This window comes from Puma concolor, chromosome B3, assembly GCF_028749965.1.
Source record: "Puma concolor isolate L17-30 chromosome B3, mPumCon1.1.hap2, whole genome shotgun sequence".
Classification (NCBI taxonomy): domain Eukaryota; kingdom Metazoa; phylum Chordata; class Mammalia; order Carnivora; family Felidae; genus Puma; species Puma concolor.
This window is the reverse complement of record NC_141672.1, coordinates 129,888,027-129,900,795: the sequence shown is the minus strand read 5'-3', so window position 1 is coordinate 129,900,795 and position 12,769 is coordinate 129,888,027. Positions and strand designations below refer to the sequence as shown.

At 50.6% G+C, this 12,769-nt stretch overlaps 1 protein-coding gene across 2 annotated transcripts in view; it reads right to left on the bottom strand.

Annotated features, from left to right (window-relative positions):
- The window catches only part of PCSK6 (proprotein convertase subtilisin/kexin type 6), a 193,076-nt gene that overhangs the window by 5,730 nt on the left and 174,577 nt on the right, over positions 1 to 12,769 (bottom strand). For both annotated transcript variants that reach the window (XM_086711391.1, XM_086711393.1), the window contains 3 exons: positions 11,078 to 11,165; positions 7,500 to 7,603; positions 2,047 to 2,176 (listed from right to left, as the gene is read on the bottom strand). In XM_086711391.1, coding sequence (XP_086567517.1) covers positions 2,047 to 2,176; positions 7,500 to 7,603; positions 11,078 to 11,165 — 322 coding nt within the window. The remainder of the gene's footprint in view (positions 1 to 2,046; positions 2,177 to 7,499; positions 7,604 to 11,077; positions 11,166 to 12,769) is intronic.

Here is a 12,769-nt window from a genome sequence, read left to right as displayed (position 1 = left end):
AGATCCTTACCATGGACTGTTCTCCACTTTGGGCCTCAGGTTCACTGGTCTTCCTGGCATCCTGGTTGCCAACAAGGCAGGCCTATGTTCTGGGCTGGCTTTTCCACATAAGCCCCCCCATCTGGCTGTGTGGCCAGGAGCTGCCCCAGGCCTACCAGCAGGGGCCAGCCATAGCGCTTCTCAGCATCCTGGGGCCTGGAGGAAGCCAAACCCTAAAAGCTGCTGCTGCCTGAGTGGGGAGAGGCCCTGCACAACCAAGCAGGAGGGATCCACATCAAAGGGGTCTTCAGAGCCAGGGCACTCGAAAGACAGAAGCTTCCTGAAGGGCTGGCATTTCACCACCTCAACGCCTTATGCAGGGCTCCTCCTAGGGGTGTATCTCCAAGATCTGCTGTGGGAGCCCTAGCACTGGACTGGAAGCTTCCCCTCCTGTGGAGGTGAGCACCCAGGAAGATGCTGTCCCCCACTGTTGAGAAGGGGCTTAGGGGGCTGCCTACCTCTTGCTTCCTGGGCTGGGGACACCATAGTTTCTGGCTTACCAGAAAAACCAGGGGGGCTGGTTACCACACTCATGGGGATGCCCAGCATCCTGTGGGATCCTGGGCATCTGACAAACAAAAGTGATTATCACTGGGGTGTCTGGGTGACTCAGTCAGTTAAGTGTCTGACTTTGGCTCAGGTCATGATCTTGCAGTTGGTGAGTTCAAGCCCTGTGTTGGGCTCTGTGCTGACAGTTCAGAGCCTGGAACCTGCTTCAGATTCTGTGTCTCCCTGTCTCTCTGCCCCTCCCCCCCCAAACAAAAATAAATAACAATAACCATTAAATAAAAGAGAGTACCACTGTTTAATTCCGTGTGCTCCCTGGCTGCTGTACTTAGTGTAATCACCCTTGAACCAATGGGCTGGTACAAATGAAACACTTACTTCAGACACCCATCCGAGGGCCCCACAGAACTCAACAAGGCTGGTGCCAAGTTTCCTGTTTCAAATCAGCTCAAAAGAGGGGGCTGATGCCTGCACAGATACATAACCCCCTGTGGGGACCTTCTTTTGTGAGTCAAAAAAGTGCAAGGATTTGGTGGTCTCTCTCAGGCAACTGTGGGGTTTTCTGGTTTTGTGAGAACAGATTAGAACCCAGAGCAGTGTTCAAACACAGACTGCGGAGGCAACCCCAATGTGGGCTCAGCTGTGACCTGGAAGACAGGGCTGCTCTAACAGGGTCCCCCAGGGCTCCCTTGTTTTGAGGCTGTTTCAGAAGGAGGCCCCTCCCCCACCCCCACCATCATTATCAGCAAGGCCACCTTCCAACACCTCATTATCGGCTGCCCTGCCTGTCCTGGGATCTAGGTTATGAAGTCCTGGTGTAAGGCAGTAACTATTCAGCAGCAAGACAAGAGGATACCCAAGCAAACTTCTTTCATTGCCCATGTCCAATGACAAAGAGAAAGAACCAGACTGGGTTGGAAGCCACCAAATAAGAATGGCACACCGTGCGGACACACAGGAGAATGAGAAGGGTTACAGTATATGTTCATTGACTGCATGGCAAGTGGTTTTAGAATGAAGACATTGTCTGTACCTAAATTTTCTCTAATTTAAAATGAAAGAAATCCCCAACACATGAATTCCTTCGTTACTACCAGCATGGGTGCATCTTGGGCTGCAGCAGGGAGTTGCTCCCATGGAGTCTGCTGTGGTGATGTGAGTACCGCCAGGCAGGCACCTTGTTATCCTGCTTCCTGCCCCCTCCCAGCTAGAGTGCCTGGCACACAACAGACACTTGTTAAATGAACCAAGGAATGAAAGCCACCAACGAACTTGTGACCTTGGCAATCGCCAACCACAGGGGGTCCCTCCTCTGTAAATGGGGTCTGGCACCCCCACCGTAGCTCCCGCACCCTCTGCAGCTGTGTGATGTGGCACCCTCCCCCAGGCCCAGGGAAGAGGCCACCAGACTTTGCCCTCCGGCTCCTCCCTTGCTGCCCCAGGCAACGCCATTCCCTAGCAATCTTGGTCTGAGCCAGGAAGACTGAAAGAATTGCGTACCTTCGGCACACTTTGTGGGGCAAGCCTGGCATCTCCTCTGGGTAGAAACCTTCACCACAGGCTGGCACACATTTCCAGTCTTGGAAGTGGAAGTTTGCTGCACAGTGAATACATTCTTCTCTGCTGGGCCCTGAGGAGTGCAGGGACAGAAGCAGATGTCAGGGATGCCTGCCCATTACCATGTTCCAGGTCTGCGGCGGTGCCCTGGGGATCTGGGGTCTTGTTTGGATGCCCCTGTCCACCACCACAGCCAGGTTTCCCAAGTGCCCACCCTGTGTCTGCACCGGGCCTCCCTGCACCCAGGGAGGGACGTGGAGGCATGAGCCAGGCCCAGCACACCTCCCACTGCCCGTGCCGTGTTTGATGGCCCCCATTCCAAATGCTTCCTTGCCAACAAGCTTGGTCCCACTTCTTTTTGCTAGAGGTAGCCACGTGTGGCTTGGAGCGCTTGAAATGTGGCTGGACCAAACTGAGACATACTGCAAGTGCAAAATACAGACACACTGGATTCCAAACACTTCGCATAAAAACAGAATAAGAAAGTCCTTGTTCATTTTTCAATGTTGATTACATGTTGAGATGATAGTATTTTAGACACAGTGGGTTAAATAAGATGTTATTATACTTATTTTTGCCTGTTTCTCTAGGAAATTTAAAATTGGTTCAGCGGCTCCCATTTGTGGCTTGCGTATTTCTTTTGGACAGAACAGCATGTAAGATGTGGGAAAAGTGAAGGAAGAGATTTTCAGGGGATGGTGTTGACAGGTATTTGGTGTGGACAACCAGGACATTTTCAACCACAGAGAACAAACAACTAAGGGCTTATAGAGTGGGGGATGGAGGCCTGAAGAGACAAAAGCTCAGAATGAAGGACCAAGAGTCAGGAGGGAGAATCTTCAGCTCAGCTTGGACTCATCAGCCTGCAGCAAACTTTGGTCTAGAATGAAGAAAGAGTGCTGTTCACCTCTCCACCTGTCCATGTGTCTGCCTGTCTGCCTGTCCATTTGTTCATTCATCCACTGAACGTCAAGCAGGCTGGAGCCTACCCTGTGCCAAATGTCCTTGAGGAGCACCTGATGGGACATCAGAGAGAGGCAGCGAGGTGGCCCCTGGCTGATAGCTTGGGGGTTGAACAAGGGAAAGAAGTCATTTCAGATGCTTATGGTGATCACAGTCCCTTGTTAAACATCTTCCTTTAATTTCACTGTGGTCTTAGATGGAGGCCTGGCAGCTAAAGCAGTAATATCTGGCCCTCTTCCCGGAGTAGCATCTGGACTAAGAGGGGACCTCTTGGCCTTGTCAAGGGAAGACCCCCTTGAAGACAGGGGTATGCAGGGTGGTTCCACCAGCCCCAAGGCTTGGTGCTCTGGTAGCTGGTTCCATCTCTCAGAACCACAGCTTGCAACCTGGAAGGAAATTCTGAGCTCATTCAGGATTGTGAGTGGGAGGCAGAAGCAGGAACCCTTTGGGGTCACTGGGCCTCCATAATGAGCAATGGCCCACCCACTTGTAGTCTCCACATGGGATGTCCTCTTTCCTTCGCTGCAATGCCCCACAGACATGTAGGGTTCCTGCCCAGTTTATGTCATTCCAGATGGAAGACTGGTCTTGTGCTTTGGCCACCCCTCCATCATGTATCTCCAGGGAGCATCTGGCATTGGCCACTTGGCCCTTGGAAAGCCCTGGGCCTCCAGAGCTGTGTGGTCCTTGTGGCTGTCCCCTTTGGGCCTCCTCTGCTGAACCCTGTTACCCACATTGTTCTGTCTCAGCCGTTAGGGTCCTTAATGCCTGAAGAGCTTCTGTGGTGCAAAAGAACACTCATTCATATTTGTACACTTGACCCTTGACGAACATAGGGGTTGGGGCGCCAATCTCCCACGAAGTTGAAAATCCACATTCCCCCAAATGTGGATTTTGATTCTCCTAAAACTTAACTATTAGTAGTCTACTATTGACCAGAAGTCTTTCTTTTTCTTTTTTTTAAATTTTTTAAATGTTTTTATTTATTTTTGAGACAGAGAGAGACAGAGCATGAGCAGGGGAGGGGCACAGAGAGAGGGAGACACAGAATCCAAAGCAGGCTCCAGGCTCTGAGCTGTCAGCACAGAGCCCGATGCGGGGCTTGAACCCACGGACTGTGAGATCATGACCTGAGCTGAAGTTGGACGCCCAACTGACTGAGCCACCCAGGAGCCCCTCTTTTTTATTTTATTTTATTTTTTTGAGAGACAGAGAGAGAGCACATGCGTGTATGTGCATGCACATAAGTTAGGAAGGGGCAGAGGGAAAGGGAGAGAGTCTTAAGCAGGCTCCACATTCGGCACAGAGCCCAATGCGGGGCTCAATCTCACAAACCAAAAGCTCATGACCTGAGCTGAAATCAAGAGTCGGACGCTTACCCAACTGAGCCACCCAGACGTCCCCAGAAGCCTTTCTGATAACACAGACACTCAGTCAACATACATTTTGTATGTTACATGTATTATATGCTATATTCTTACCATAAAGTCAGCTAGAGAAAAGAAAATGTTAAGAAAATCATAAAGAAGACAAAGTATATTTACTGTACTGTATGTATTGAAAAAAAAATCAACGTACAAGTGGACCCGTGCAGTTCAAACCTATATTGTTCAAGGGTCAAGTGTACTTAGTTTAATGTCCAATTTGCTAAACTTCAAAGCTGGTGAAACACCCAGCTGGGTTAGATGGGAAAGTTCTGGAGACGGATGGTGGTAAGGTACAATGTGACTGTACTTAATGCCACTGAAGTGTTCGCTTAAAAATGGTTAAGACGGTAAATTTTATGTTATGGATATTTTGCTGCAATAAAAGAAGCTGGTTAAACACACATTTTCAGGACAAACTATTTTCACAATTACCACAAACTATGAACTTTATAACCAGAAGTCTCTTAAGGATCCCATTAAGTCACCAGTCTTTGCAGGCCTCAGATGCTTGAAAAGCACCCACAGATCATAACAATAATAGCAAAATGGGGTTTGCTTATATGGGACCCAATCCGTCACATGTGGGGCCTTACTACAAAGTGAACACACGGAGTTCTTGTTCAAAATGCAGGAGAAATGTGCCATTAAGGGTACTAAGATATAAAGTGCTTTTCTTGCTTCTGCAATCTCTCTCTCCAGCTGTCATGGTGCTTTTTATCTGCCATTTTGAGCCTCTCTCCGTTAGTTAGAGGCCTGAGGAGGCTACAGTGGGTGAGGGCTGACTCTCACGGGGACCTGGGGCACCACCCTTCAACTCGTCTCGCATATGTTCTACCAGCTGCCCAGTGCTGACCAGTGTGTCATGTCCCAGCCGGGGACAAGTTCAGCCAGGCACCTCCCTGTCCCACGGGTCCCTGCACCAACCCACAGCTGTTGGGCAACCCCAAGGGGTCACAAGCCTCTGTGCCAAGACTCTGGGTGTCTGGACTGGGAATGGGCAAGAGGCTTGTTCCCATCCAGTGGCCCATCAAATGCCCTGGGGCACTGCCAGCCCAGGGTGGGGACAGAGGCCACCGTGCCTCACCCTGCACTTGTGTCTGACCACAACCCTGCCCATGACCATGCCCAGGCCCACATCCAAGAGAGGAGAAGCAGCAACCACTGAGTGGGAGCAGGGATGGGAAGGCGAGGTGGGCCTGGGCCTCAAGGGCGTGGGGAGCTGGCAGCTGAGAACAGCTATTTCTGACACAGACTCACATTTGACACGGAACAAAAAATCCTCCAGGCAACTCAGAGCAGAGAAACGGGGTCCTCTCCCCAGCAGCTTCCAGGGAGTGGATGCATGCATCTCAGGAGCCTAGAAAGAACCCAGGCAGGCAAGCACATGGAGGAAGGAAGACCCCCCAGATGGCCTCAGACTTCATAGAGTGACATGCCCGAAGTGACAGAGGAATCACTGGGTGGAGAGGAGAAAACTAGGGAGCAACTCCATCAAGCAGTTTGCCAACCGGCAGTCTGGGGATGTGGAGGAAGAAAAGTAAATTGAATTATTGAAATCTAAAGCGTTGTAAAGGCACATATCCGAATTTTATGGATTTGAGCAGCTATGAAATTTAAATAAGGAACATTGGTGATGCTCCTTAATCAACCTGGGCTAAACAAGGAGACAAAGAAACAAAGAATAAAAATGACAGCAAAAAATTAACCAGGCAAATGGCTAGAAAAAAGAGCTCAGCTGTCAGCAGCAGAGAAGGCTTCCAAACGTCGAGCTCTCGCTCCTTTGGGGTTTGTCCCAGGAGGGACGTGTCCTGGGAAGGCACATCTCTTGCAGGATTTGGGGGCTCCGGCTTTGGCCACAGCCCTGCTTTCTCTGGCACGTCCACTCCTGGAAAGCACAGCCGTGGCCACCCAGGGCTCACATGGCCATATGGCGACGGCTGTGCTGTCCCTGTCAGGTGCCGGGTAGGGAAGGTGAGTCAAGAGGAGAAGACTGTTCCCGAAATGTATCTGAGCCCACAAACTCACAATGCACTTCACCGTCTAGGGCGAATAACTCTGTCACCGGAAACCCAATAAAATGAGTGCATTCTCTGCTGTTGTGCGTAAAAACTGTGCCTGGAAGACATCTGTGCTATCATCTTCGTGGGGAATTATAATACACATAAAATTGTTTATAGAAGTCTTTCCTCTTTGAATAAAATGTTCGAAGTGAACTAAAGATGGGTACAAAGAAAGAAGGCTGTGTTTTAAAACGCCTTCTTCCCTTTACCACCACAATCAGCCCCCGTCTCTCTGCATCTTTATAGCTTGTGTCTCAGGCAGTGCCTTTTCCGCGGGAGCGATTAGCTTCCCTACGCAGCTGACAGCATCCGCTGCCTGGCTGCGCTTCTAATGCAGGGAAGCCCAGACTGCTCATGGAAAGTGAGGCCTTATGGTTTTTCCTTATTTTGAATTTGTAAAATTGTGATGAAAGGAACATCACATAAAATGGACCGTATAACCAGTTTTAAGTGTCCGGTTCAGGGGCATTAAAATACAGGGGGCGCCTGGGTGGCTCAGTCGGTTTAAGCATTCGACTTTGGCTCAGGTCATGATCTCACGGCTCAGCTCACGAGTTCGAGCCCTGATTCAGGCTCTGTGCTGACAGCTTAGAGCCTGGAGCCTGCTTCAGATTCTGGGTCTCCCTCTCTCTTTGCCCTTCCCTGCTCACGCTCTGTCTCTGTCTCTCTCTCTCAAAAATGAATAAACATTTTAAAAATTAAAAAGATATATATTCACACGGTCATGCAACCACCCACCCATCTCCAAAACTTTTTCATCTTCCCAGACTGAAAGTCTGTTCCCCATGAAAGTCTGTTCCCCATGAATCCCACACTCCCTCCCCTTGCTCCCTACCCACCCCCCCCCGGCCTTCCTGAGCTTCAAGACCATTAGCCTACAGTCAGTGACCCAGGTTCCAAGTGTCTGGCATCATGAAGCCAACGCCTCTGCAGGCGATGAACTCACCCACGCAGGTTTGGCAGCTGTGATGGCACTCCCCACATTTGATCAGCTCAGAATCAAAGTAGGTGCCCGGCTCACAGTCTGGAATGCAGCTGCCCCGTGCAAAGCTGTTGGAAAAAAAAAAAAAGCCATGTTTTCATATCTCTTTCAAAATTCTAATCAAATTATGATTTGCCCCTGGGGTGCCTGGGTGGCTCAGTCAGTTGAGCGTCCTTTGGTTCAGGTCATGATCTCACAGTTTGTGGGTTCGAGCCCCACATCGGGCTCTGTGCTGACAGCTCAGAGCCTGGAGCCTGCTTTGGACTCTGTGTCTCCTTCTCTCTGCCCCTCCCCTGCTTACGCTCCCTCTCTATCTCTCAAAAATAAATAAACATAAAAAAAATTTTTTTTAAATTATGATTTGCCCTTAATCGCCTTTCATGAAAGGCAAAGGAAGTTGCTCTTTGTGTCACTTGAGGTTCCAAGCTAATGAAAGCAGGAAAAGGAGTCCTGCGGCCAGCTGGAGGGCCCCAGGAAGGGATGCCCTGGCCCTGGGAGCAAAGCCTCTGTGCCCAGGTGGCCAGCAGCCCCAGGCTTCATCCTCAGATCCCTGTGGACTTGGTCCTGGTGCAGGAGGCCAAGTTCTCAGGCTCTCTTGGGCTGTGATGACTTCTTTTCATTGACATTAATCAAACTCGAAACCAAACCTCAAGAGGAGAAATGGAGCACGTGTAGGTTACCCCTGGTGGCAGGCTGGCTGGCCCAAGCCTTCAGCAAAGTGTTAACATTTATGATGTGTGAGCTGGGGTGGCAGTGGCAGGACAGATCCCAAAAGCTGGACCCACTGCTGCCTCTGCCTTGCTTGAAACCTTCGGTGCTTCACAATGACCTTGAAATAAAATTCACTCCTGGAGCCTCACATGCCCTGCCTGACGTGGTTCCTGCCTTCCTGTCTCACCTGGTGGGCGCCTGCCCTCACCTCTCTTGCCCATGCAGCCGAGTGTGTGGATTCTAGAGTGGTCTCTGGGGCTGGACTGCCCACTCCAGGATCCTGCCTCTGGCACTTCCTAGCTGTGCAACCCTGGTCCCAGGCCAGCCGGCTAACCTCTCTGCACCTGTCTCCTTTCCTGTCCGCTGGGACAATCACGGCTCCCGCATTGTAAGGTTGTTTTGAGGACTCAGTGAGCAAATACTAGTGAATCACTGCAATGGTATCTGGCACACAGGGGTGTGTCTGCTACGGTGATTGCTTCCGTGTGCAAGATTACAGCGTTGGAGGCACATGTTGTAAGCTGTCTGCCACTAGACACACGGAAAGTGTGTCTGCAAGATCCTGCGTTTAGTGGGGAGAGGTCGGTGGGTCCGAAAGCCTCTTCTCATCGATGGTGGCTGCCCGCCCAGAGCTCCTCCTCATCATGGCTCCGGGGCCACCGAGACTGGCAGTTAAATCAAGTCTTCGATAACTGATGTTCCCCCTCGAACCCTTCCTGCGTTTATCCCCCTAAAGAGATGGATGGCTGCGCGTCAGCGGCTCGGCTGCTCTCACTGCTTTAACGTGACAGCGATGATTTGAAGCCACAGCTTAAAAGGATATTGGGCAATAAAAGGAAGCTTTCTGTGGATTATGGCTGACGATGTTTTCCGAGTTTCTGTGTCTCTCTGAATGCTTGTGGTGGCTGGAACCGCTGCGTCCGGCTGTGTGGCTTCTGCCTGACAGGCATTTTCTGTCTGTGACACTATTCCTGACCTGAGCAGCTGACCTCCTTTCTCCCACTGGACCCACACGACACAAAAACCAGCTCCCTGGGACTCACCGGTGCTTCCGGGGTGGGAAACAGGCTACAGTGAGTTGGAACCATAGAGCCTCCCCCTGCTCCCGACACCTGAAGTCACCAGACTGGGGTTTGGGAGCCCAGGTGAAAGGTGCCATCACAGCTGCCCATCCCAGGCCACCTGCTGTGGCCATCAGCTCAATGCCTCCTTTCCCCTTGGGGACCTACTTCCTTGACCACATCATCCTTTAACTGTTGATCCTGCCTTGTCCACCTAATGGGTTTAAATGACCGCAGGCGTGATGTGTGACTCTGATGGGTCCTGCTTCCTTTTCTTTTCCCAGACTCCTGGGTGTTTGGGCGGTGGGCCCTCTTCTCTCCTGATCTTCTTCTCTCTGAGCTGGCAGAGAAGGGCGGGCTCAGGGGAACCTCATGAAAGCAGCGACATCACGCTCCCTGGGGAAACAGTTTCTCTCCCCAGTGAGTAAATGGGAGCAGTAATATCACGGTCACAGATTGCTGTGAGGATTTAAATGAGGCAATATTGGTGAAAACACCTGGAACAGCGCTTGTTACAGGTTTTCATCACAACCTACTCCAAAGGCATTCCACCTCTACTGGTGAACTCCAGCCCTGGCTGGAACTGGGTGGAAGGGAGGCTGGGGTGGGGTAGGGGGGGCTGCAGACCCTCTGGTACCTCACCATGCACGGGCCGTTCTCACCTGGACCAGCAGCATCTCATCATTTGGGAGCCTGCCCAGAGCTGCTGGACCAGGGTCTGCATTTTTTAAAAAAATGCTTTTATTTAGTTGTGAGAGAGAGGGTTGGGGAGGAGGGGCAGAGAGGGAGACAGAGTCCCAAGCGGGCTCTGAGCTGTTGGCCCAGAGTCCAATGCAGGGCTCGATGTCACAAACTGTGAGATCACGACCTGAGCTGAAATCAAGGGTGGGATGCTTAACTGGTTGAGCCACCCAGGAACCCCCAGGATCTGCATTTTAACAAGAATCCTGGGAATTTCCTTGCTCACACTGCAGCGGGGGTGCGGGGGGCGGGGAGCGCTGCTCTCACTGACCCTTCCATTTCTTCCTTAACATGTAGACCCTGGCTCTAGTCCCTGGACTATGGCAACGTTCAGAGAAGGTAGTTTCGAATAGAACGTTTCCTAAGCTCTAAACGGTAACTTAGAGGAACAGGTAATATATATTTGCTTTTGCATTAAATGCAATTTAGTTGCATTAAATGGGCTACACAAACATTCCCAAGTATTCTAATAAAAATCCTTAACCCAGTAAAAGGTTTTTAAAGCAGATGTGTACTGAGCTTGGTGGGACAGGGAACACCAGGAATCTAAAGAGCATTCCCAGGCAGCAAGCTCCCAGAGCTGGAAGGAGGTATCTGAGCCGGAAAAGAAGAGAGAGAAGGCAGAGGACGGAGAGGAGGGAGGCTGGGCTTCCCAATGCCCCACCTCCCCTCACGTGGACAGGAGGGACACGGGGGGAGTAGGTGGTGTTACTGGTGCCTAAAAACGGGAGCTCTGTTAGAATCCTTTCCAGCAGCCAGCCCTGCTTTTTACGGTAGCATCGATTCCTGTGTTTATCAGTTCCCCAGTGCAGCATAAAGGATAGAGATTTTGCCTTGCCTGTCTTCTAACTTCCTATTTTAAACATCAATCTCCAAGTGGAATTCTGATTTCTACAGACTCAGAATCTTCACCCTGAAAGGCTTTGGGCCTCTGCTTTTCGGAAAAAGTTGCCCAAACTTGGTAAACCAAGAAAACGAAAAACAGCATAAACCCTTTGCCATTCTTCAGGTTTGAAGGGAGGGTTTTACCTGAATCCTTCTTTACAGACAGTACATTTCTCTGGTTCATCAACACACTTCCTACAGCTTGGGTGGCATTTAAGGCAATTTTTCTGACCTGGAGAAAAATGAGGAGAAGAGAAGGAGAAAAATAGATGTGAATCGAATCTGGGCAAAGAGGACTCTGGCATTTCAAAGCAGGGTTGCTGGCATAGCTCGTCACCGGTGTCAGCTTCCAGGAGGGATGATGGAGTAATAAAATAGCCAGGGCAGGCCCAGGTGTGGGATCAGAGGCCTCTCACCTCTCCTTTCTGGAGTAAATTAAAGTCCTTACACCATTCTGAGGCTTTGGAGTGGGCCCTTGGCAGAGGAGACATCGTCTGCTTCTGTTTATTTCAACAAGGACTAGAGCCAGTTCCTGGCTGACCAAGCTTGAGATTAATTAGGTGCCAGTCTTTATATATATCTATATCTATATCTATATCTATATCTATATCTATATCTATATCTATATCTATATCTATATCTATCTATATCTATGTATATATATAAGAAAGTGACAGGATGGAGCCTGAAGAGGCCTGGGAGCCCTGCTGGTGCCTTCACAGGGGACTTTATTGAAACTTGGCAGTTACGTACACCAAGAAATAAATCTACGATGCCCATCCCACCTCCTGGGGAAACGCTGGGTCTCCATGACTCCCATGTGCTTTTCCCTAAGTTATTATCTGGTCTTTCCCTCTGGCATCTCATCAACGCCACCTGGCGTTGTGCCTGGACACTAAGGGCTGCTTGCTGCCCTCTGTGCCTCCTCCTCAGGGCCCCGCACGTGGTATTACACACTCACTCAGACACACACACACACGCACGCGCGCACGCACGCACGTGTGCACGCGCAGCAGCAGCAGGTGTTCAGGGGAGATGCTGGGTCAGTAAGGGTGGCTGATTCTTGTCTTGGAAGCAGGGTGGGGATGAAGGAAACTCCACCCTGAAAGCAGGTCTGGCTGGCAGCCCAGGGCAGGTGTTTGTAAAGGCTGTGAAACACATCTTGCAAGACTATTTGTTTTTCCTCTAAAGAGATTCTGGTTATTCGATGGCTTTATTTGTCTTTAAAGATTTCCTGGCTCCTTCTCCATAGGAGGAACACTAATGCCGTCACAGCCTGGATCAATGAACACCCCTGCCTGGCAAGGGCCTCTGTGGGAAGGCTTCCACCTGCAAATTGCCAATGTCAAAACAGTAGCTTCTTTGAACTTGAGGACTATCCTCCATCAATTTAACCCAGACCCTGTCTTTTGTCTCTTCTGGGGCAAGGTGAGTTGGTGACACACTGGCATGGGTCACGAGCCCCAGATCCCCCCACCCATCTGCAAGACCAGGAGAGCACCCCCACTCACTGCTGAGTTCAAGTTCCACCTGTGCCATTACTAGCTGTGAGCGTTTTGCCACCTCTCAGCTTTGTTTCCCCATCCTCAAGACCAGGAGAGCACCCCCATCTCTTAGGGGTGTGGTCACTACCTGTAAAATGGGCCACCAAGACTAACCCGTTTCTTCTGGGCCCAATTAACACTGGCCAGTAGGCTCCTCTGGGTTTTTGGAGGACTGAAAACCTTCTGCCCAAACTTGAATCCTGATTTCAGCTCAGCAGTTCTTCCGAGGAGGGGCTTTCCCCCAATTTTGACTACCCAGTCCATAAGCTGGTGCTGGATTCCCTGGGAAAAT